This window comes from Papilio xuthus, unplaced genomic scaffold (genome assembly GCF_000836235.2).
Source record: "Papilio xuthus unplaced genomic scaffold, Pxut_1.1 DF825946.1, whole genome shotgun sequence".
NCBI lineage: Eukaryota > Metazoa > Arthropoda > Insecta > Lepidoptera > Papilionidae > Papilio > Papilio xuthus.
In genome coordinates this window covers 1,698,209-1,723,586 of record NW_013532703.1, presented here as the reverse complement: position 1 = coordinate 1,723,586, position 25,378 = coordinate 1,698,209, and the positions used below count along the sequence as shown (strand labels likewise).

Here is a 25,378-nt window from a genome sequence, read left to right as displayed (position 1 = left end):
TTGTTTACCCACATTGATTCACGCAATGTTTATGACGCGGCTTAACCTCGATTCAGAACGAATGCAATTAATTCATAAATTAACGGAATTTCACGTACGGATAATCTTTATGGTTGGTAAACTACTTACTACACTTTTACCATGTAAAATTACAGTATTGTGTACTTTCATTGTGAATTAAATTAAAGGTTTTTCTGGTCGTTGATATGCATGTAGTCGTAAATATAAATGTGCAAGACAGCAATGTGCTAGGACTGTGACAAATAGAAGTCTCAATCTCTGCTTTAATTATAAAAATACTGCCAGTATTGGAACGTTTAAAATATTGTCTCACTGTCTTGTGTGTAAATCTGTGCAACTATGACGCAATTGCCTGGGACTGGCTTTGAGAAATAATTGTTTTTGTAGATGCTTAAAAATAAGTAGGCCTCATTCAGTATCTACCTTTGCTCAGGCGGCGTAAAATGATTGCAAAATATTTTAGGTTTTAATTGTCATCGTCGTACCACAGAGTTTATCGTCTACAATCAAAAAATTCGTAAGCCATTGTACTCATGACTACATAGGCCTTGAATTTACTTTAAAAAAGAATACACTCGGTATCCTACAATTTTGTCATTTTGCAATTTTTTTTTAATTAATTTGATAATTATCTGTCGTACGAGTTTATAAAATTTAAATAAATTTACGTATAAATTATTATTTTTTTTACAAAATTACAAAAATTATCGGGATATGTTCGACAAAGTAATAATATTTTTGTTTATTTAAAGTGCTTAATGATTCTAAATACCTATAATATATATATGTTTGCATATTTCTTAAACATAAATAAGCAAAGATATATTGCCCCAATATTTAAGAAAACAAATTCCTTATGTTTGCTGACTTTACAGTTCTAAAACCGGTTCGAAATATTTGTTATGCGAAACCAAATCGATGTTTCGTGTGACTCGCGATTTTCGTCTCGCTTACGTAATACGTAGGGATAACCTATACATATTTTTAATGTTGCAACATTAAGTTTTCACATTTGAAACAAATGTAGAAAATATATAGATATCTCTGTGTTTTTTTTTCAAAAAGAAGAGGTTTAAGAAAAAAATTGACTCGTTACATATTTAATGTTTTTAAAAACATTTGAGTGTCGTTAAACTGGATCGTACTAAGGTAATGAACTTAAGGCGCTATGTACACAAGGCAACGTAGTATCGTCGACTCGAGTCGTCATCTGTATAGATTTGCTCCGCCATCTTGAAAATAGAAGCTACTAATGACCGATTTTGACAAAAAGGTTGCAAGCGACTGGGTTGACATTAAAATGTAGATGCGTGCCGTTGTTCAATAAGGCATAGTGTAGTTTAAGTCGCTTAGCGACTTAAATTGCAAGGTTTCTATAATTTACATCGCTTTATATACGAAGCGCCTAATAATTAGTAATTTAAAAACAAAAAGATACTTGTAGCTTATTTCTTGAGTGTCTTTATGGTTATGGTTTCCTATGAGTCTCAAACAATCCTTAAATTATTTTAAATACAAAGTTAGTGGTAAACTTTTTGTAAATATTGGCTGTTAATACAATATTGCCTTGAAAAGGCATTCAATGGACGTTTCACTTGCGAGGCTAAACGTCAAGTGTACTTAGGTAACTCTTTATGGCCCTTAAACCGAGAATGCTGCGATTGGGGACCATGCAGGGCTGCCAATTAAAAAAAAACAACTGGCAGTGAAGAAAAACCATTCCATGGTTTAAACTTAAAAATAAAAATTAACGTTTATGAAAAAAAAATAGTGTAAACCGTAATTTTGTTTAATTTAGAATTATTACTCGTAAATATAAATTTATTTATAAACCTTACAGATTTATTTTAGTCAAAATAATTAGTGCCGATGTAATTTTGCTATTAAAATTTTGACAGGATAAGTATAATATTAAAAACTTCATCTGGCAATTTTGCATTTTTCTGTGTAAAAAAAAATACGTGTTACTGTATATACATGTTTTATCGTAGTATAAAAACTTTCTATTCTATGCAATCAAAGTCTACCGCTATCGACGCAATGGCCTGTATAAATCAAATAGCCTTTAATTTCAATTACGCTTTCACTCGTATAAAACTTTATTCAAATTGTAAAAAAATAAGGTCTTCTTCTAGAACAAAACACGTTACGTAACAATAAACTACCTTTTTTTGCATATATTAAGATAGCTGTTGCCTTCGACCGCGTCCGCGTTTCGTTAAATAAAAACTTAATTAGTACCCTATATGTTCTTCCAGACTATGTTCTACATCTAAGTAAAATTTCGGTTAGATCTATGCAGCCGTTTGAGATTTACCTTCTTGAAAAATCATGCATCCATACATCCAAACATTCACCTTTATAATATTTGTAAGGAAATATTTCAACGTTGTTCAGTCGCGGTCTTTCTACCTAAACTTTGCATCTCGTATCACCCCATTCAGTGACACTTATTGCTATCTCTGTCGCACAGTAAGCAGTGACCTATACCGTTAACCACCGCTAAGCATTTGCAACAGCTTCAAGACGTTAGAATATTCGAAAATATAGCTTTTTTATTCTTTATTTCGATAAATGATTTTAAACATGTATTTTATGAGAAATATTCTTGTGTTTTGTCTGACTTTTTGAAGCAAATATATCGACCCATCTGATGAATATAGTTACATCTCATAACAGATGTAACTCTTTTCACGGATCGGGTTATAATATTGTTGGACTTCCACTTTATTTGAAATAAGCGCGAAAAGCACAGCTATTTTGAATTTGGTTAAGATTCTAGGTGTCAATTCGTTTTGGCCAGTGTTTTTTTTCAAAACTAGTATATTTTTTATTATTTTAGCAGGTTTTTGGTTATTTACTAACTGTAGTCTGTAGTGATAATAGTGGAATGGCGGAAATCGAACCCTCGATTACGTGATCGGAAATACGTACCCTTAACCATTAGGCTATTAGAATTATTATATAAAAAAAGAAATCAACCAACAACAATACAAATTACTCATAATAAAACGTCTCCTTTAGTAAGTACAAACAATTAGTGACGACGTGCAGAATTATTAGAAAACAAGCGAAAGTTAAATACTAGAAAGTAAGCTATCAAGCCAATTCAGAAACTGTTGCCCAATTACAGGGTGTTGTGTTTGGTTTCCCGGTCACGTGCGTACGAAAGTGTGCTAAACCTATTTAGGGGATACCCCACTATAAGTTATTATGTTATTAAATGTTGTTATGTAAATCAAAAAAATGAAATTGTTATTTTTTAGGGTTCCGTATCTCATAGGAAAAAAACGGAATCCTTATAGGATCACTTTGACGTCGTCATTGAACACCTCGATGTTCCCGCTGCTCGTTTGCCCCTTTCTGTTATAAAAAAGGCGTATGTTTGAAGTTATCTCCAGAACGGCTGCACAGAACTCGATGAAATTTGGCATATGACGTAGCCTGGAAGAATACATAGGCTACTTATTAAGTCTTTTTTTAATTCTGCGCGGACTTAATCGTAGGCGAGAGCTGGAAGGTTAAAATGTTTAATTATTTTTAATTTTTTTAAGATTAAAATTAACTTAAATGTTATCTAGAATCGTTAGTAATTACGAACAAATTCATTAAGTTTTTTCAGTGTATCATTGTAATAAATTCACGCCAGTATTCCTTTTTTGTATTACCAAAAATTGCAGAATTCTAAAATGTTATGAATTTTATTATACATCTCAACAATACTACCAACCTTTGTCAGTTAAAAATGACGTAATCGTTATTACTAAGGTTGTCCAAAATACAATTTAAAACGTAATTAAATATATGTTTTGCTTAATTTTGTCATTTGAATACATAATTCAGAATATTATTGAAACATACCATAGTTTAGTTTAAAAACAAAACGTTATGTTTTTCAATTGTTTTTAATGTTCCCGTAGAAATTGTACGCTGTAATTAAGTTAGAGTTTTTACGTCTTTGTGTTTTTTAATTGTATACATAAAACACACTATTCTGTTTTAACATTTAAATGGGCTTCTTCTAGTGCCTCTTCAGTCTTGGAAGGTTGGCCGCTAACTTGGAATATTTGGTTCTGTCAAGAGCAAGGCGAAACAGTTCCTCTGCTGACCTAATCCCCGTCCACTCCCTAATATTACGTAGCCACGACTTTTACGTGATTAATATCGTTAATAGGTGTCTCTCTTTACCCGAATTTCTCACTCGGGATCGGAGAATGACTCTCGTTTATAGATTTTTTTTAATAAAATATTAGCAGATTTTTGTGAATTTATTAATATTTCTTCTAACTAAGCTCTACGCTTGTGCTAGGATATGGTGTACGACAGTAGTCGAAAGGCGGGATTCGAACTCTCGACCACGTGGTCGGAAATCCGTACCTTTAACCATTAGTTTTTTTAGTTGCTCATTACATTTTAATTATTATTTCAAACTAGTTGTTGGCCGCGACTCCGTGAACGCGGAAAATAAAAAAAAAACACTTAACAAATATATATATATATATGTATAATAATATATGTTCTTCCAGATTATGTTCTACATCTATGCCAAATTTCAGCAACATGCAGCCATTCTGGAGAAATCTTCAAACAGACATATAACATTTGCATTTATAATATAAGTAAAATGTTGAAAATGCAAAAGCATGCAAATACAGGGGTCTAGGCTCCGAATATCATTTTGTCCCATTCGGCGTCGAGACCCTTGGTCCGTGGGGTCCTAGCGCTTTAAGACTTTTTAAGGACATTTCCAAAAAATTAATCGACATCACAGGGGACCGAAGAGCTGGCAGCTACCTCGGTCAAAGAATTAGTTTAGCTGTACAGAGGGGGAACGCTGCCAGTATCTTCGGGACCTTGCCTAAAGGGACTCCTTTTATTAACATATTTTAGTTAATTATTCGGTTTTTTTTTTTTTTTTTAAATTTTATTTTATATCATAGATTTAAGAGTTTATGTATTATAAGTATATATATGTATAAGGATGTAAATAATTAATAAAAATGATAAACAAAAATATTAGTAAGAAGTACATTTGGTTGTAAATAAATTATTTTTATTACTTATTGTAGTAATATTGTATTAATATTATCGCAAACAAAACACATGTTTGTCAGTTTGTCGTGGGCGTTGTCCGCTTTGCTTCCGAGAACCGAGAGCATGGAAAAACATTCCTAAATGTCGATTAACATGATAACAAAAACTGGGCGTAAAGTAAACAATGTCAATTAGTCATATATCAGTAAAAGAAACATTTCCTGCGCATCTTTTTTTGCTATTTTTGATTGTAATTGCAATATATAAAAAAAATCTTACTTTAAAAAGTTTAGGAAGTAATATTTATGGGGCGTATTCGGGTTACAACTTTGAAAAAGTAGGTATTCGTAAGACCGTAAGACTCCGTCCGCACGGTAATAAAAAATAGTAGCCGAAGCTAGACCTTCGGAAGCCTCAGGCCATTTTTTAGCAGTATGACTAACTAAGTAACTAACACGAGAACCTTATATATTTTATATAAAAGAAAGTCGTGTTAGTTACACTATTTATAACTCAAGAACGGCTTTACCGATATGGTTGAAAATTGGTGAGGAAGTAACGCAGAGCCAGGTGATGGACATATGATACTATTTATTCTTTTTTTCGAATTTATGCTTTGAAGAGCTGCCTTTTATTTAACATATCTATATATTAAGTTTTTTAAATATCGACGCGGACCTAGTCGCGGGCTACAGCTAGTTTTATATATAAGTTTATTGTAAATCAAGATTTTTTTACTATAGTTTTTGGAGTGAAATGTTGACTATATTAGATTGAAAATGTATTTTTTCATAGCGAAGTATGTTTACTTAAACTTTTGTTTTTACCCTAATTTATTTACTTCAGGATAGTGACGATAAATGTTTATTATACACGTAGATTGTAAACAAATGTGTTGGAAATACCAAATACAAATAAAGGTATTTACAAACCGGAATTTGTAGAGTTTTGGAAAAACAAAGTCTGACAAATACTGACCTATTGATATGCCATACTGAGGAAATGTGGACGGCATTATTCAAAAGTGAAAAATTATAATTTAAACCGGTAAAAAACTTTTCATATCTTAAAACTGCAAATATGTATACCTAATTTATGTCGTTAAGTTTGAATTAATTTAAAAAAAAATCATAAGCAAGCAAAAAAAAAAATGTTGGTCCTTATACAATACTAACGGACCCGACAGACGTCCTGTCTACACGTCTTTAATTTGAATAAATTAATATGAAGTTAATATTTGATGAAAATTGTGAATCTAAACCATTCCCAGATCCCCTTGAACACACACAAAAAAATTCATCAAAATCGGTCCAGTCGTTTGTGAGAAGTTCAGTGACATACACACTCACAGAAGAATTATATATATAAAGATTTTGGATTAGGGCGTGCTTTGAAACATATATTTTGCTATCATTTTCTTGGAAGGATTTTATATAGGAGCGATTTTATAAAATCTCAACTGGAATAAATACCAAGACCGTTAACGGAGAATATCCTTGAGACACGAGAGGTGCGATTAAAATCTTAAATTACGACATATCCTTTTAAATTGGAAGAGCCTTATGACCGTGTGCTCTTTCTATGCGCTTTGATGAACATATAGATTGACTATATATATGTCAAATCAAAGATATTTTAAATAGTTATAATAATAAACTCCAATAGTAACCTCGCAATTTTTTCAATTAATTAGGTCTGATATGACAGATAATTTTTATTTCACGTGAGTTTTTAGGACACTTTAGATAGAAATATCTACCCTAATATCTAGTCTTAGATATAGAAAGATAGTCTCATAATAATTACTTCAATGTCTACTAAAATTGAGTAGAAAGTTTTAATTGAGAAAAATCCATTGAAAAACTGTTATTCATGTTACAAACAAAGGTTTTCCTGACTGAAAAATGAATAGTAAATGTAGCAATAAGGCATAAAGCGGTCCAATTATCAGTGACAGAACCGACTCATATATTGTTATCTCTGGCCCGAGTTGAGGCTCATCATTACATTTACATCAATAAAATAATCGGTCAGTCCGTCACTGTCAGTTGTCAGTACATCGGCGGACGTCGACTGCGATGGTCGTCTTTACCCTACGCTAACAATCGTGATACGTTACACGGAATTAGTTGCATAAATCACAATTACCGTCGTACATCACGTTTGCGCTTGGACTTATAGTGTAGACGCCTGTGTCTATTTTATTTTTTTTAAAAATGGCTGACGGTGATGTGCCATTGGTGACCAGTTTCGGCGGTAGCGAAATCGAATTTGGCGCTAACGGAACAAAAGTGACGAGAACAAATTCAAGGTTAGTTTCTATTTATTTACACAAACATCTATACAGTTATTTTGTACAGCATTTTTTATGTATTATCTGTAGCCGGTTTTTAATAAATACGCAACATTTCATTAATTTGCGCGTTTTGATGTAATTTAAAAGAAAGGTGATGTAAAAAAAATGTTAACTACGCATATTCTTGGATCTTGTCGAACAGGTCGGAATACATTTGCATTGGACTCTCTATAAGGTCGCGATCGGAGGTCGATGTTTGTTTTTTTGTATTTATCCACTTTTATTTCGTAATACAATTTTGTTACGAAGTTTCTAAGTAATTTAAACAATTTTACATGGATTAAACAAAAAATAATACCAAAAAAATCTTAGTTTCGTTTTGATTGCTCCCCTATTGTTAGTCCCCACATGAATTAATCAAATCTAAATCATACATCCCGCATGTCTACTGCCATTATACTTTTAAACATTAAAAAAAAACATTTTTTTTTTTCAAAAAATAAGTGTGCTCTGCTCTGCACATCTCGCGTGCCAGATTAGATCGTTTAATTAACATGAAGGCTACTAAGGAGTAACGTATTCATAAAGTACATTATAATTGCTTATAAAATTATTTTAATTATGTATTACAATTATCCCCATGCACTCGTGTTATCTTGTGCAAACTTCGCATGAGTTCTTAGTATAATGATTTTGTGTTCTAAATTTAAATGTAGAAGGGAAATATACCGATCGATGTTGATACGAGTTTGTATTATAAAGATTTAATACTGGCACACATGTTTAAAAACAAAATAAAAATTAAATTTCAACAAATATCTGCAACTATGAACAGATAATTATTTATACTACCCACATTCTTAAATCAAATATATGAACAATTTTTTTAGTGTTGACACCGATTTATTTCAATAAATATAGTTGTGTTTTATAAATGCGAATGTTTGGATGAATGGATGTTTGTTCGAAGGTATCTTCAGAGCGACTTCATAGATCTGGCTGATATTTGGCACAGATGTAGAACAAAGTCTGAAAGAACACATAGGTTACTCATTTTCAAAGTTTTTTTTTTAAATTCTGAGCGTACATTATTCGCGGGCGACATCTAATGCGGTATAAAATTTACAAATTTTTAACTTCTAACCTTTTAAATTACTTGGAAATAGTGACCTTTTCGTCGTCAACCAAAAAGTTCTTGCAAGTAAGTTGGAGTATTAAACAAAAAAAAAATTAACAACCGTTTACTTTTGTAGTAACTGTATTTACGGTACAATAGTCTATTTTGGTGATTTCATTCGGAAACAAACGGGTTATTTTAAAAACAAACGTAACATATGCTTTGTATTTGAATATATTATGTATACTATACGTTCGTGCCTGGTGTCGCCTGCTCCAATTTCAATATTACATTTTAATAATAAAAAATAAATCGTATGTTATAAAAATAACGTATTTTGTAGTTAGCGATTTTTATAAACATTCATTCTACTTGAATTAAATTTTTAAACTTGTTGCTATAAATCTGATGATAATACAGATTTCTTTCTATAAAAAAAATCTACATTTTTTTTGTGAAAAATTATCAGAGTTTTATTCGTTTATTTGCAGTTATTATACTTAACATAGTTTGGTATTATCTTACTAATACTGCGAATGTTTAGATGGATGGATGTTTATTTGAAGGTATCTCGAGAACGGCTGTACGGACGCTGAAATTTGGCATAGACGTAGAAAATATTCTAGAAAAAAATATAAGCTACTAGTTATTTCTTTTAATTCTGTGCGGACGTCGCGGGCGATGGCTTTTTATTTCATAAGATTGTAGAGATGTTTGTTTTATTATTGAAGACGTAATTACTTTATGAAGGAGTAGTAAGCAATGGATGAGATGACAGTTTCGTCTTATACGCTTATGTAACTGTTGATATAAGGACGAAACAATTACATCAGAATATTTTATGATTTAGGCTAGTTATAACCGTTTCCACTGAAGGAACATACAAGCTGATTGAAAAATACTGTACTTTAAAGGTACGTTCCACTAAACTACTGGATAGAATTTTGTCAATTTTTAAGGTTCCGTACCTCATAAAAAAAACGGAAACCTAGGATCACTTTGTTGTTCGTCCGTCCGTCTGTCAAGAACCTTTTTCTTAAAAACGCGTGATTGAATCAAGCTGGGATTTATTTTATCAAAATCCGGCTCGGATGTTCTAAGGTTTAGAGAATAAATCTTAAATTTTGATTTAAAAAAAAGTTTTTTTTTGGTTTCTCTATGTTTATTTGGACGTTTGACTTTGGCATTCATATCTAGTAAAGATATAGTGTCATATGCACTTGAATTGAGGAAATATAAACTTGTTTCTTGAGTCTCCTGCTCGCTCTGTTAACTCTCACTGTCCGTGTACAGAGACATTGAAATCTACCTTCTACACGACAGTGGCCTTCTACTTTTATTCCTTTATTAAACTAATTAAATTGCTAACATTGAAACTCCTATATAACGTCCAGAGTTTACAAGCAAAAAGTTTTTATAAAAACAAAACGTGTGATTTTTATTTTTTAGATTTTTTGAACATCCTAGTTATCGGGCGGTAAGAAAAATACTTTACGATCCTTTCTCATATTTACGAATTGTATGTAATATAAAATACATAAAGTCCATTTTGAAGGTTTCTTTTTTCAAAGGGAACGAGAGTGTTTTTGTAAAGATATAAGAAAATCGCTAAAATTAAGTTTTAATTTAAATTTTAAACACTATTTTAATATTTATCTCAAAGTTAAATGCATAATGTCTGCGACCTCTGGTCGGTCACGGATCAATTGCCACGATACTTGGAACTACGAAATCTTTGAGACTTCACAAATAAGAATGCGCACGAACCCGCGCCATATTGTGACGTCATATATCAAATCGGAAATTATAAGGTAGGGTCAGTAAAACAGATTTTTTACAATATTTATTTTTAATATAAATCTCCAGGTTAAAAGAATTTAAATAAAACAATTTTTGGTTGAAATATTTCTAGCGATTCGTGACATGGAGGTCCTGGAAACGAACATGTTCGTTTCAAATGTAGTATACAGTATGTTCTCTCAGTGAAGTGTTGATACAAAACAAGTTTACACATATATTAATTACTATATGTGTCTGACGTAACTACACTCTTGTGTTAGCCTTCGTGATCTCCATGGCCTTGACTCGAGCGGACAATACACGAGTCTTTTATTTATATAAATAAGTATTTAACTATAAATATTATCGTTTTTATTGATAGTTTTTGTAAATAGCTGATATCAGCTTGTGTTTCAACGAGCTAATTTTTTTAAATTTGGAACTCTTTAGTTACCAATTAAATTATTCAAACTTTCGTGAGACATTATAATAAACTGACATAAAAACGGCTACGCTGCGTGCGTGAGATATTGCCAGTACCACTCATCCTGATGAAGGGCCCCCGATGGGCTCGAAACTAGTCGGTGCCGCCACCGAGCGAATATACGTGAGTGTTTAGCCGTTTTTATATCAGCTTACTCTTTAGTTACCGACTTCAAAAAGGAGGAGGTTCTCAATTCGTATGTTTTTTTACTTTTTTTTTTAATGATCACAGAGAAGTTTTTTTTTTTGTTTCAGTCACTATAATCCTATCGTCCGGTCAAATGTTATTAGAGAAAAAAATGTTGTTTTTAACCAGCATTTTTTTTATTTTGCAGTTAATGTGGAATTACGATTTAAAAGTAAACATATGTGTTTTATCTTCAAAGATGATTTTGATGGATACCACACGGTACATCATTCCGGATGCAATAAAATGAAAATTTTATAATTCTGTTTATGTTTTAAACCACTAAAACATTTTCTACCTCTATTGCAGCGATATATTTATTTTTATAATGAAACATTTATAAAAAAACGGTATAAATATGATTTATCTGAATTTTATAGCTTTAGACATTTACTACTGCTGATTCGTTAGTCAACAAGGGAGTCCCTTAGTTTAAGTAATCATTAAACCTTTATTATTGCACCACTTAGCATTTGCTATGTTTTTTTACTCAGAAACCTACATCAGTTGTTCGAAGTCAAATTTTTAAAATCGTTTTCATAAAAAAAAATCTTGATTATTTCTAGGTAAAAAAAAAAACGAGATTTTTTCCTTCTTTTCTTTGTTACAAAAATGTACATTAGAAAATCTTTGGAATAGTATAGGGTCATATAATAATTTAAGATGTATTTTGCTATAAGTTGAATTTATGATTGCAAATTCAATATCTGAGTAGGATTTATAATTTATTTCGCAATAAATAAACTATGCATAAAGATAGGTGAGTGGAGGTCAAATGCGCGTCTCCTTTGTCTGAGCGGCGCATGCGCATGCGCATGGCTTGGTTATTTTTAACGACGACACAACTATTTTAACTTGTTCTTAGATATCATAAAGCATACTACGCATTTTGCCATGTAATGATTCGAACCTAAGATTTTATATTAGAATAAAATTTAAGCTTCTAAACTGGCGTATTAAAATGCTATATTTACAGTTTTAATGTTACACCATTACTAAATAAACCTTTCAATGATTAAATCGCGATTATAAAAAAAATCTAAAGTATGTATCTACCGCACAATAATACTATACTAAAGGACTAATCATATTTCAATGGTAACCATCTTTTTGTTAAAAAAATAGGATATTTCTGACAAAATATCGAAACTAGTACAACACTAGAACATAAAAAAATTTGGATAGAATTAGTGTAAGAATGTGTTGAAGCTAGCTAACAATTTTGAAGTATGTCTTATTAAATGATGGACGGAGTTGTAACAAATAAAACATCGAAAACGAATAAAAGCAATGTTAACCAATCGCTCCACTTAATGTATTGAGTAAAAGAACATGATATGCGTCTATTATACTGCTAATTGTTGCGAATGCACTGCAGCATTCCATTGTGCAAGTAGGTTCTTTAAACAGGGTGTCCATTCTTCTGATAATTTTGCGGACTTTCCTGAACTTTTAGATTTTTTTTACACAGGGTAAATATTTAACATAATTCTGGATATACTAATCCAAATCAATTTATTTGAAATTCTAATTTTTACGTCAATATGCAGGGTTTTTAATCGGAATACAGTAAGAAATTTTTTATCGTTTTTAAAAATAAAAAATTTAAGGACAAAATAATAGACTGGAGTCTTTAATAAAATAGTTATATTATTCCCGAAAATTCTATCGATTTTTTTGCCAAACCTTGGTCACCTTACACATAGGAGTGGCATTGTTGCCAAATTTAAGGCCGTTTTGCTGAAATTATTTAATACCGCATCTGCCGATTACTAAACAGCTATTGAAGACTATTTCAGTTATTGCTGGCCAGTTGCATTTTTATTGCAATTTATAAAAATTTTAATCTTTTTAATCTGCAAAAATAATATTAATATTCATGGTATAATTATTAAAATAAATATAGAACATCTCTATAAAGTGAATTTCAGACTGGCATAGGTGCAAACTATGACCTTGAATGAGCAGACGCTACGAACTATTCTGGTATTATTCTGTCATTTCTTTTAAATTTAATGCCACCTTTGTGTGGTCTTGTAGTAAAATAATTCTATTAATAATAAAATAATCATTACATTATTGCTAATTTAACAAACGCTTGTTACGATAAGGAAGTTTTACGTATTTATACGTAATATTGCAACCGTCTATGCAACGCACGTAAATACAACATTATAGTACCCGGAACGCAATTTACTATTAGGAACTCCTTATTGAAAAAAAAAACAATTGACAGGAATGGTAAGACTTAGGTAATAATGAATATTTCTTTTTAATCTATACCTTAAAACAATGATTACATTTTAAGCCGACTGACAGGATAGTCCCAAATAACATTTATAGACAGACGAAGATATCAGTCCCGGTGGGCATAAGTCAAACTAAATTATGACAGCTCACTAGCGCTCTCCTGTCATAGTCAAAAAAGTCTCACAAAATAGTTTTCGAACCTAACTGTCATATAATGTTTTTCTTTTATGCCAGTTTCTGTAACCATGAAGGTTTTACATATTTTTACAGAATCCCCGACAGCAGCGCCTCTCATTGGGCTGGCCCAAACTGGTTTGACTATAACATTAATAAATTTATATGACCTTGGTGGATGAAAGCTTATTATTATAAAAAAAGGTAAAAGTTTTTCTCATCTCATAACGTACATAGATACGTACTAACGGGTGACTAGCGCCGGCGCGGGTGCAATCATAACATCTTGCCAACAATGCATTCGCGCGCGCACCGCCCGGTACCGACATATCCACACTCGATAGTACCTCGTATGTGAATGCTAATGTCAAACAAATAGACTTGATTGAATAACCCTTAGGCGTAACACCGGATCATTTGATATCTATTCTTCCTTGCAGTAATCTGGGAACAAAGGATTCTTTGTTTCGAATCCAGTGTCTATCGTAAAACGGTAAGGCTATGACACACACGGGTAACTAACCATAATTATGACCATTATGACCTACATACAACGTTCGTATTATACGTTCCTTAATTTGATAGATAAAAAATACAAAATAGAAATTCTTAAATTCTATAAAATTTTAAACTAATCCAGCAATTATTTGGACTTATATAATATTAGCTGTCACCCTCAACTCCGTCGGCGCTGAGTTAAAATAAAAACTTAATTAGTTACTTATATGTTTTTACAGGTTGTGTTCGACATATATATCAAATTTAACCTAGATCCGTTTAGCCAGTCTGGAGATATCTTTAAACCAACATCCATCCATCCAAAACATTCGCATTTATAATATTAGTAAGACTGTAATCCCCATTCAATTTTACCAAGTCGTAACAACAATTAATGCTTTGTGCAATTTTAATGTAATAAAAACAAAGAAACATTATCAATACAGTTCTTTGTTACCACGCTTCATAACACGTTTGATTTGCGGAAGTCAACATTGACAACGCTACGTGTATGGGCGGCTTTATTATTAACCATTACGTTGTATTTTTTACGTGTACAGCTCGGATATATATTATTCGTACATCTTTGCATATTTTCCGCAAAATGTCTTTGTTTCCTTTAACATTGCACACGGAATTATGTGCAAATTTATAAATGCTGGTATGTAACGAATAATGCTTATTTTTATACTTGTTTTAAAAAGTAGAGTTAAAGTTAGAGTTAAAAGTTATTCGTAATTTCAATTTAAAAAATTCGGACCTAAACTCGCTAAACAGTCTTTAAAATGTTAGCTGCCAGAATGATTTTTCGAAAAACAATTTTTTTTTTAATTTCTGTCCAAAACCATTTCATTGGGCCCTTGCGGGTCACGCTGTATACAACAATTCGATTAAAAAGCCACAACGAGGTGTTGAATGGAAATATGGCTTGTCGGACACGTAGTCCGACACGGCCTGATTGAAACATTAGCTTGTCGGACATATAGTCCGACATGGCAGCTAACGTGTTAAAAAGATCGCCTATACGTGGAGCGTTAGTATTTAAATTACACACACAAAGTACTATTAAACGTCCTATTGCAGCATATGACCAATTTTATTAATTTATTTACAATAATAAACATGAAAACCACAGTAAATACTCTTTATTATCGTACATTTTACAAGAAATATACAGAAATGTGTAATATTTGCACCATAAGTAACGCAAAACAATGCAAACAATACACACAAACCGTACTGTAAGCATTCTTTATCAAACAATAAACAACTTTATCTACTTATACTAAGCTTTAATTTGCATTGTAATATAAACAAAGATAAAACCACTACAATGAGCAGTTTCAAATAAAGTGATTTCTCCTTTATCCTGGTATTACTTAAATGTTTTTCTTTTTAAATATAAATAAATATTACAATCTTGGAAAGGCCAGGTTTATTTTTCTACTAGCTGACAACCGCGACTCCGTCCGCATGGAATTAAAAACAAATTAATTAGTTCACAGCAACTATTCTAATTTTTCTCACATTTTAAACCTTCCCTATACCTTCACGAACATTTCAAGACCAAGATAAGACAAATCCGTTCAGCCGTTCTCGAGTTTTAGCGAGATTAACTAACATCAATTGATTTATATATTATATATATATAAATTATTCAAACATTTGTAGATTATATTTTAAAGCACATATATTTATAAATTCTTTCTAGGTTAGGCTATTAGTCTACGCATAAGGAAGTTGTTGCCTTATTTTGCTAAGATTATTCAAGACTACGCGACTTGAATCCAAAATTAACAAAGTTTAATTTAATTCATAATGTACAAAATTATTTATAAATTAACATTCACTATATTCACTGAGAGAAACAATAAGACGTTGATCATATCAATGTATCATTGTAATATAACCCTGAATCTGCGCGTTTAAATTTTACACATCAAAATTTATAAATGGACCTATTGTATTAGCAATTGTTAATTAAAAACAATAAGACCTGACTGTATATTCTATGACACTACGAGGCAGGATACGAGTCGAAGAAAACGTCATAATACTCCAATAATATGATCTGGTGGGAATCAGTTCATTAGTGCTCCCTTTTTTTTCAGAGGGGAATGCTTTATGCATACTCCGCGCCCCGGGGGTGACGCGGTAGTTATGTGGGATTCTCTTCCGGATGGGAAGCATACCCACTAAACCCCTCTGTTCCTCCTACGCATCATGGCGAGGCCACGGGAACGCTTGCGCGTTCTTTTGCGACCTCGCCTGCGTCAGCTGCCGAAGCAGCTTCCACTATGGGGCACCACCTACCTTCAGCCTCAGGCGCTGGATCCCCCCGTATCCAGTGCCCTAGGGACATTAGTGCTCCCTGTCAAAACAAACCAGTTTCAAAACATCAGATCATCTAGAGCCACATTGACCTCTATGCATAAACTGGCAATAAGACGAAGCTTATTGTGCCTAATTGATGTTTGGGACTAGTAGTTTTGAAGTTCGTTATGGAATCTCTTCGAAGAGAATGCACTTTGTCTAACACCGCAGTCGCGTTTAAATCGGTACGAAGCAAAAGCTGCCATTACCAAGAAATTGCCTATTAATTTATAGTGAGAATCACATGAATTTGTCATACTATTCCGTAAAAAAAACGATTCACTTGGAAGTAAAACAGCTGTTACAAGATGGCGAATTTGCCGCCAATTATTTGCGTAACACAGTTCAATGTGCCGTTGACACACACCATAAACGCAAATGTGCGCTTATTCTGTAATTGTATACGGAGATTTTGGTCTAAGAAAACCCACTGTTAGTAAGAGTACATTAGTTACAACCAAAGAAAACAACAGACAATTAAGCTTACGCAATGTCGACGTGTTTAATCGATGTTGTAAAAAATCGTTTTTTATTTGATAACAAGCTGTTATTAGTTAAACAAATTATATACGTTACGTAATCAGTGAATTTTAACGAAAACAAAGATACTATTCTGTTTGTTTTTCGAGAGTATAAACATCTAAACTAATAGAATTGTCTTGTCTGATGATGATGAGATGTATGGATGTTTGAAAGAATGTATCCCAGAAACGGCTCAACAGATCTTCATAAAATTTTGCACAAATATAGAAAATATTCTAGAAGAACACTTAGGCTACCTTTTATTTTTAAATTCCGCGCGAACGGAGTCGTGGGCGACAGCTAGTTAATAATAAGTCTAAATAACTACTAGAGAAAACACGTAACATATAAGATTTAAATCTAATCATATTAAACTAGCTGTCGCCCGCGACTCTGTCTCCGTATTTAATAGCCGATTCTCAGACCTACTGTATATGCATATAAAATTCAACAAAATTAAAAAAGCCGTCGGAGGAGTACAAATAACATTTTGTCATGAGTATTTTATATATAAGATAAAGCAATTATATTTATGTCACTAGCTTTACCTACAGTTTTTGTACAAGGAAAACCACGCATACACATCATGCGGGGAAAACCTTAAGATGTTAAGTTCATTTCACTTAAAAATGGTATTGCATTTTGTCTTTAGTATTTAACTAGTTGTCGCCCGCGACTCCATCTACGCGGAATTAGAAAAAACTTAATAAGTAGCCTATGTGTTCTTCCACACTATGTTCTACATCTATGTCAAATTTCGGCAAGATTCATTCAGTCGTTCTGGAGATACCTTCAAACAAACCTCCATCTAAACATACACAAATTCGGTTGTGAATAATCATCATCCTGTATGTATCCTTAAGGTAGGTTGGCACCTATTCCTTTTCCATACTTCTCTTTACTAAATATTTATAGTCACAGAAAACACACAATTGTATGACTCAACTGGAATTACATTTCGCAATACAAAGCGCGTTGTACTAAATTCGGAGCCTTACCTTTCGAGAGCTTGTTGAGAAAGTATATTTAGCGTGTCTAATTCTATTGCTTTAAGCCTTGAAATAATTCGATAACCGAAGTTATATTTAGAATTATTAAATCAAGTTGAAACAGTTTATTTAAAACTAGAAACAATTTTGATTTGTTATCGACTACTATCACAAATTAAGCATCTAAATATATCGCATTAAAATATGGATGGATGATTGTTTAGAGGTATCTTCAGAACTGCATAATATCTTGATGAAAGGAATAGAAGACGAACATAATGTAGAACATATAGGCTAATTACATTTTTCTTAATTCCTCGCAAACGGTGTCGCGAGCAAAACTAGTATACATACTTGAAAATAATAAATTCAATCTACACTGATATATCACCGGAATAATATTCCTAACATATCAATCTATTTACAGCAAATGTCAGCAATGTTCTAAATCCAAAGATAGAATTTGTTGTGTTTTTGTTGGGATGCTGTACACAAAGTGCAGGCCTAAATGCGTTCTCGTCTTTCAACGTCTAGTCAAGTAATTGCGTACTGTAAATATTTTATTACTTCTTTATGAATAGATTGTGTCTGTAAAACAAAAGACTTTATGATTTTCTCCCAATAAATTTTGTAAAGATCACATGTCGTAAAATTCTTTATAAAGAAAGGATGGGAAAAGAAAATTTTCTCCTTTTGTGCATCCCGTCCTCCATCGATTAAAGTTAAGCAATCCATATAATTGCAGATGTGTGCATGATGCATCGCTATATTGTATCGAATCGGCTGCAAAATAGCCTCGAATTTTCGTCATCGAATTCAGGTGGTCACTTGCTTTTTTACCACCTTATTTTATTAGAAAATATCTTTAAATTGGTTACCACTACCGAAGCACCCATATATCTTACTAATATTATAAATGCGAATGTTTAGATGGATGTAATTTTGAAGGTATCTCCGCAACGGCTGAACAGATCTCGATGAAATTTGACATACATATTATATATAACATAATCTGGAAGAACACATAGGCTACTCTGATTTTTTTCGCGAAGACGAAATCATGGGCGACCACTAGAATTGCCATAAATTACATAACAATATGTTTCTTAACAAGTTTAACAACAATGAAGAATCTGTATCAAAACATGTGTAAATTAAAGACGTTATAGAGAGGCAAACAAGATTATTATGAATACTTTGAACATGATGCCATATAATATTTTAATTAAACAGGTTTATAATTTTCTATATAAACTCTAAGCTACGTAAATTAATACCTACAATCTAAGACTTCACTTTCATTAGTACCTTGAAAGGGGAGTACGGAGAAACTGTTTCACTTTTACCTTTCCTTGTAACTTTAAACATCAGGTTTATAGTTAAATGTTCCTTAACTTTTATATATAACTTTTGTCGTCGACTTCGTCTGCACAGAAATTAAAAAAAATGAAAATTATCTCACGTGTTACTCGAGATTATGTTCTATATCTATGCCAAATTTCAATTGGATGTGTTGAACCGTTATAGAGTTATCAAGTTAATTGTAACACACCATCTCAAAGGCCGGCAACGCATCTGCGGTTCCTCTGGTATTGCTGATGTCTATGGGCGTTCGTTGAACACCTCAGTGTTCCCACTGCTCTTTTGCCCACTTCTGTTATAAAAAAAAAAACACTATCCCACGAAAAAAGAACAAAGGTATTGGACCATGAAATCATAAACAATTACATACATGTAGTCTGTAACACATAGGCTACTGATTATGTTTTTTGTTATTTCGCACGTACGGAATCGCGGGCGACAGCTAGTAAAATCTAAATGTATAATGTTTACTGCACCGAAGTCCCTTTAACGAAAACAAGTTAATGCATCCAAATATGTAAAATATATCGTTATGTAGACTTCCATTCGTTCGTATGCAAAAACATGAACACGAATATCGATAAAATTCTAAATATAAACATTAATATCAATACTATGGAGTCAACAATCTTTTAATGTTGTTTCGGGATATTCCTTTAAAGATAAAAATATATAAAAATCGTTTAGTGTTTATAAATTGTACGTATCATACTATGCAGGAATACTGAAAGATAGGTGTTTGTACGTCACTTTAAATCCGACTATTTTCTACGTCACACAGCAGCGTTGTGGTCTTGTCATGTCTTACCTTGGCGGTATTTCCAAACTGCTACAACTTAGGGTCCTTCAGGAAACGAACGTATCACCATCTCAAAGGCCGGCAACTAATCCGCGGTTCCTCTAGTTTTGCAGATGTCCATAGGCGTCGAGGAACACCTCAATGTTCACGCTGCTTATTTGTCCCCTTCTGTATTAAAAAAGACGACAAAAATAAGGAGGTTGTCAATTCGTCTGTTTTTTTAAGTGTGACATCATTATTAACAGCCACAAAATCTTGTATAATTTATAATAACTGTCAATGTTGTTCCAAAAATAATCCACAAGTCCTTCGTCCGAGTTTAACCGTAATTGCTCGCTTGGGTAATACAGTGTGGCCGGAACAAACGGCTTAACATGCAAACATGGTCCATGATAGGGTTAAATGTAGATCATTGTAATGATCAAAAAGATTACTGGTATAGTCTAAGACACTACACGGGTAAACATCGAAGTGTCTCTTGAATACAAGTGTCTCTTGCGAAGTGTCTTTAAATACAAGTGTCTCTTGATTCATCCGTTCAACTATTAACTGTACAGACATTGATTTCCGTCATAATCTATTCTTACACCACTTTCTAAACGTGAGCTACACTTTAATAAAACAAAAGCTTTATAGCTAGGGATTTGTAGATCAGAGACGAAAAACAAATATCAACGTTTGCAGGTGAAAGTTTTAAAGGTGTTCTTTCTTTCCCTACAAATAACTATTATTCTTAATTTAATTTAATCCTCTTCTGCATTTACTAAATCTATATATATAAAAGAAAATCGTGTTAGTTACACTATTTATAACTCGAAAACGGCTTTACCGATATGGTTGAAAATTGGTGAGGAGGTAGCTTAGAGCCAGGAGACGGACATAGGATACTATTTATTCAATTTTTTTTTTTCGCAATTATGTCTTGAAGAGCTTCTTTTTACTTAACTTATCTATATATTAAGGTTTTTTATATATCCGCGCGGACGGAGTCGGGGGCGACAGCTAGTTAGATAAAAACGCTATCTAAAAAAAATAACTTTCTTATAACATGCTGTATAGTAAAAGGATAATAGATAAAATATCGCAAACAGTATTTCCCTCTACTCGCATTCTGAGAAGCTATCTTTTCCTTATTTAAAAATCTTGAACAAAAAAATCCATTAATGCTATACTAGCTGTCGCACGCGGCTCCGTCCGCGCGGAATGAAAAAAATAGCCTATGCGTTCTTCCAGACTATATTCTACATCAATGTAAAATTTCAGCTAAATCCGATGAGCCACTTTGAACGCACTCTTGTAACAAACATCCATCCATCTAAACTTTCTCATTTATAATATTAGTAAGAATATGTTATAAAATTCTGGAAAATTTTCTTAATGTTAGTTGTTCTTAAATTATCTTAAAATTTAAATTTAGATCACCTATGTATTAACATTAAATAGAAAGGCAAAGCTGCTATAAATAATCCTTAACGAAGCGAAAAGGTCGAGCGCTATTCAGTTTCAAACCGACGACGTCTAACTGCTTTTGCGAAAATGGCAGCCGTTTTGAGGTTAAATGTGAAAGATATCACGCCTCCCATTGTTAAAGTTGACGAACCTGGGAATTGTCGCAGGAGATATACTTATAATTTCTATAAAAAAAAGTTAAAAATCTGTTGAAATATTTCGAAACTAACTTAGAATGATTACTTTTGTACTTTTAGACATTATTAGTTAGAGTCCTTTTGCGCGCTTTCATTACCAAGTCAAGTGTCAGAATGATTAGTGAGGGGACATAAACGTTGAGATTTTAATAAGGCTTGTGTTGCGCCGATAAACTGGCATAGTGACTGAATTTCTTCCTAACTGTACCCAGTTTTGTTTGATGATTTTAAAGGGAAAATCATATTATTATTATTTTTAAAAATATTTTTATCAATAAAGCAAAAATTCGAATACAGTTATAGTGTATTTATATTCAATTATATACAATTTCATAATACCTTACCACGTCATGCATTTACATAACTTGGTAAATAACGAATCATCAGTCGTCAAGGTGATTATAAGAGGCAAAAGATCAGTTATAATAATAAAAAAAAAATTCTCGTCCACTGCAAAAACTTTTTGTAATACATCTTCAAGGTAAATTCAAATTATTTATTATTGATAGGTATATGTCGATATCAAACTTAATTTTATTATGAGAACACCATACAAGCGAATAAGGAAAGTGGTAACTCAATGAAGTCTTATAATCAGGACCAATCAGAACGGTTTTTCGCGGATATTTGTGTTCTATTTGACAGATTAAGACAAAGGGATATCATAGGATTTTTCGTGAATTATAAGAGCACAGGACCACAGATAAATTAGTTTAAATAAAGTTTGTTATGACATATTATTCTTCTTGTGGAACGGAATAAACTGTTTTTTTTTTCATGTAACATTTTAACGTAACTTATATTATGCCAGTGTTATTAAGTTGGTGTTTATTTTTCTGTTTATCGAGTTGTCGTGCTCATGTAGAATAACGCCTGTGACCTAGACATGCTTTGCGATGATGTAAACCGTCTATGACTGGCCGCCGGAACATATACTATAACTAAATGCAATTTATTTCATGTTTTTTTCATATTATAAGGTGGCAAATGAATAAGTTTCCAACTCGATCACTGCCTATGAACATCTGTGATTGCTTATGCATTGCCTACCATTAATTAACGAAGGTGGACACACACAGATAGTGGATATGTCCCTCCTTTATTTCCTTGTAAGAAAAAGGTGGGATGAAAACGTGGATTAAAATTAAGCCTACTAAACGCAAGCTCATCAGACAAAATGCAAAATTTTATCCACTTCATGCCTGTCTTTCGAGTTTACCAAATAAACTAAACTCTTATCTATGGTTCAATAAACTACAAGAGTGTTGAACAATAAGTAACTTCACTTATTAGACTAATAAAGTCGTGGAAAAGCTGGATAGTAAAAAGTGAACCCGGATATCGAACAGTAATAAATTACCTCACTGACAGTCAATTACGTATAAAACGTTTTTTTGCAAACGGCGCAGTGTGAACCTCATTGTATTTTAGTACAAAAACATTGTCTAGCACATGGGAATGCACGCAACAAATGGCATTGCTGTTGTGATGCAAAAGTTTACGAAAGGAAAATCGTCTATGTCTTCTCTAAACGCTTAACGCATTTCAAGTGTTATTTTTATCTTTAACACAAATAAAAAATCCATACATTTGTATGTATTAGGATGAAGTAAGAACTATTGTAAGTTTAGCTACAAATATCAGACAATTTTTAAGTTGATAGCTTTTGAAAAATGTTAAAAATATGTAGAAACTCAAATACAATTTTTAAAGTAAATTTAATTAAAGGTAAACGGATCATAGTAATTTTATTCAGCAATAAATTAACATTCATAGAATTAAAAACCTTAGAGTATTTCCAATAATTTATTTCTTTATAGTGTTAGGAAGAAAATCGTTCACTGTGCCGGTGTATGGGCGCAACACTAGCCTTACTAAAATGTCAACGTTTATGTTCCCCTCACTAATCATTCTGACACTTGACTTGGTAACGAAAGCGCGCCATTCTCGCCAAAGAATTATAACTAATAATGTCTTAAAATAGGAAAAAAGTAAATCAGATGACATTAGAAAGGTATAGAGCAGTCTTTCTCAAAGTGTGCGATAACACCCCCTTGTGGGCGCTGCAGGATACAAGTTGCGGGTTATAGTAAAAGTTTCGTTTAGAATTCTCCGTTAATATACATATAGGTCGCAATAAATAATTAATTTAATTTGAAGTTATAGTGGTTTTTAAATATGTGAAAATATGGGGGCTCTAAAAAATATTTATTCTCAAAGCGGGCAGTAGACAAAATAAGTTTGGGAACCACTGGTATAGAGTTATTTTAGTACCTTTTGTACCTAAATTCTTAGACATATGTTCCACGCGTGACCCAACGAGGTCAGCTCACTTGCGTTCCCAATTGTTGTACCAACATCTTGACAACAATTTGGCCAATTATTTGATCAAATTCAAGCCGGTAGTGGTTCAGCCTGGCACGGTGATCTCCGTAAGACGAATTTGATTGATTCATCGTTTGATAGTAATATAAGGTCATTCTATTGTACAAATTGACAGCTCTATTTTCGGCTACAGGACGATGTTTAAATTAAACATCTAAACAAACGTTCAACCATCGTAGGTATACCCTAAGATCAAAAATGTATCATACCTTATAGGCCAGGATTCCTGTGTCATGTCATCAGAAATCCTACCAGCCTTTGCCAAACATGTTTGAACGTGTATCCGGGTCTTTATTTTTTTCTTTTACAATTTTTTTATCTGTCGACTGAGTTAAATAGATAGTAAATATACAATGTAAGATACCAAATAAATTAATATACAATATTATTATAATCTTATATTGTCGCATAATGATGAAGAATAAATAAGTTTATTACACGAAGATTCCTCACGAAGGGCACGTTATTGGATTAAGATAGAATCTTAACACGCCTTTATTTTACATATAATTAACATGACAATGATTATAATATCGACAAAATACCATTTGAATAAAAAAATAAGGGATAAATTCTCTGCTTTTATTCTACTACTAATACTAGCTGCCGCCCGCGACTCCGTCCGCGTGGATATATAAAAAAAACTTAATTAGTGTAGCCCATCCATTCATCCATCCACCTCACATCCATCTAAATATTCGCATTTATAATATTAGTAAGTTAAATAGAAAGCAACTCTTCAAGGCATAAATTTGAGAAAAAAAAATTAATAAATAGTATCTTATGTTCGTCTTCTGGCTCTAAGATACCTCTTCACCAATTTTCACCCATATCGGTAAAGCCGTTCTTGAGTTATAAATAGTGTAACTAACACGACTTTCTTTTGCATATATATAATAAAACGTCATATGCTGTTAATTCTTTAATTGTATATACATATTTAATAACATTGTCCAATAAATGGTGTAATAAAATGTTAATTATTTAATTTAAATATACTGTTCGTAGAGATTTTTTACCTTTCTCTTTCAATTAAGTAAGAAGTTATCTTAAAACCTAATGCTTGTATCAATATCTTTCTCGAGAACGGCTGAACGGATTCATCTTATCTTGGTCTTGAAATGTTCATGAAGGTGTAGGGAAGGTTTAAAAGGTGAGAAAAATTCTAATAATTGCCGGGAAAACCCTTTAGGAACCTTTTTTTATACCGCGCGGACGGTGTCGCGGGTGACAGCTAGTTTACACATAAATATTTACATATATCCAAAGATACTTATTTGAGTTATTCATCTAGATCGTTGGGGATAAAATCCTTTTAGGACCATAATAAAGAAGATAACAATTTTATTGCAAAATAAAATCTTACAAATAAGTAAGGACCATAAACAACAAAGGCAAAGAGCAGTCAATGCTCTTTGAATGTCACAATTGGAATGTCAAAAATAGTTTTTTTTTAATTTTAT

General features: G+C 32.3%; 1 protein-coding gene across 2 annotated transcripts in view; it reads left to right on the top strand.

Annotated features, from left to right (window-relative positions):
• Positions 1–25,378, top strand: part of ced-6 (PTB domain-containing adapter protein ced-6) — a 47,245-nt gene that overhangs the window by 767 nt on the left and 21,100 nt on the right. Inside the window, exon 1 of one of the 2 annotated variants that reach the window (XM_013321437.1) lies at positions 7,104–7,366. The exons of the other annotated variant lie outside the window; for it this stretch is intronic. Within the exon in view, the coding sequence (XP_013176891.1) occupies positions 7,272–7,366 (95 nt within the window). The 5' untranslated portion in view covers positions 7,104–7,271. Of the gene's footprint in view, positions 1–7,103; positions 7,367–25,378 lie in introns of those variants that run through there. 2 annotated transcript variants of the gene reach the window in all.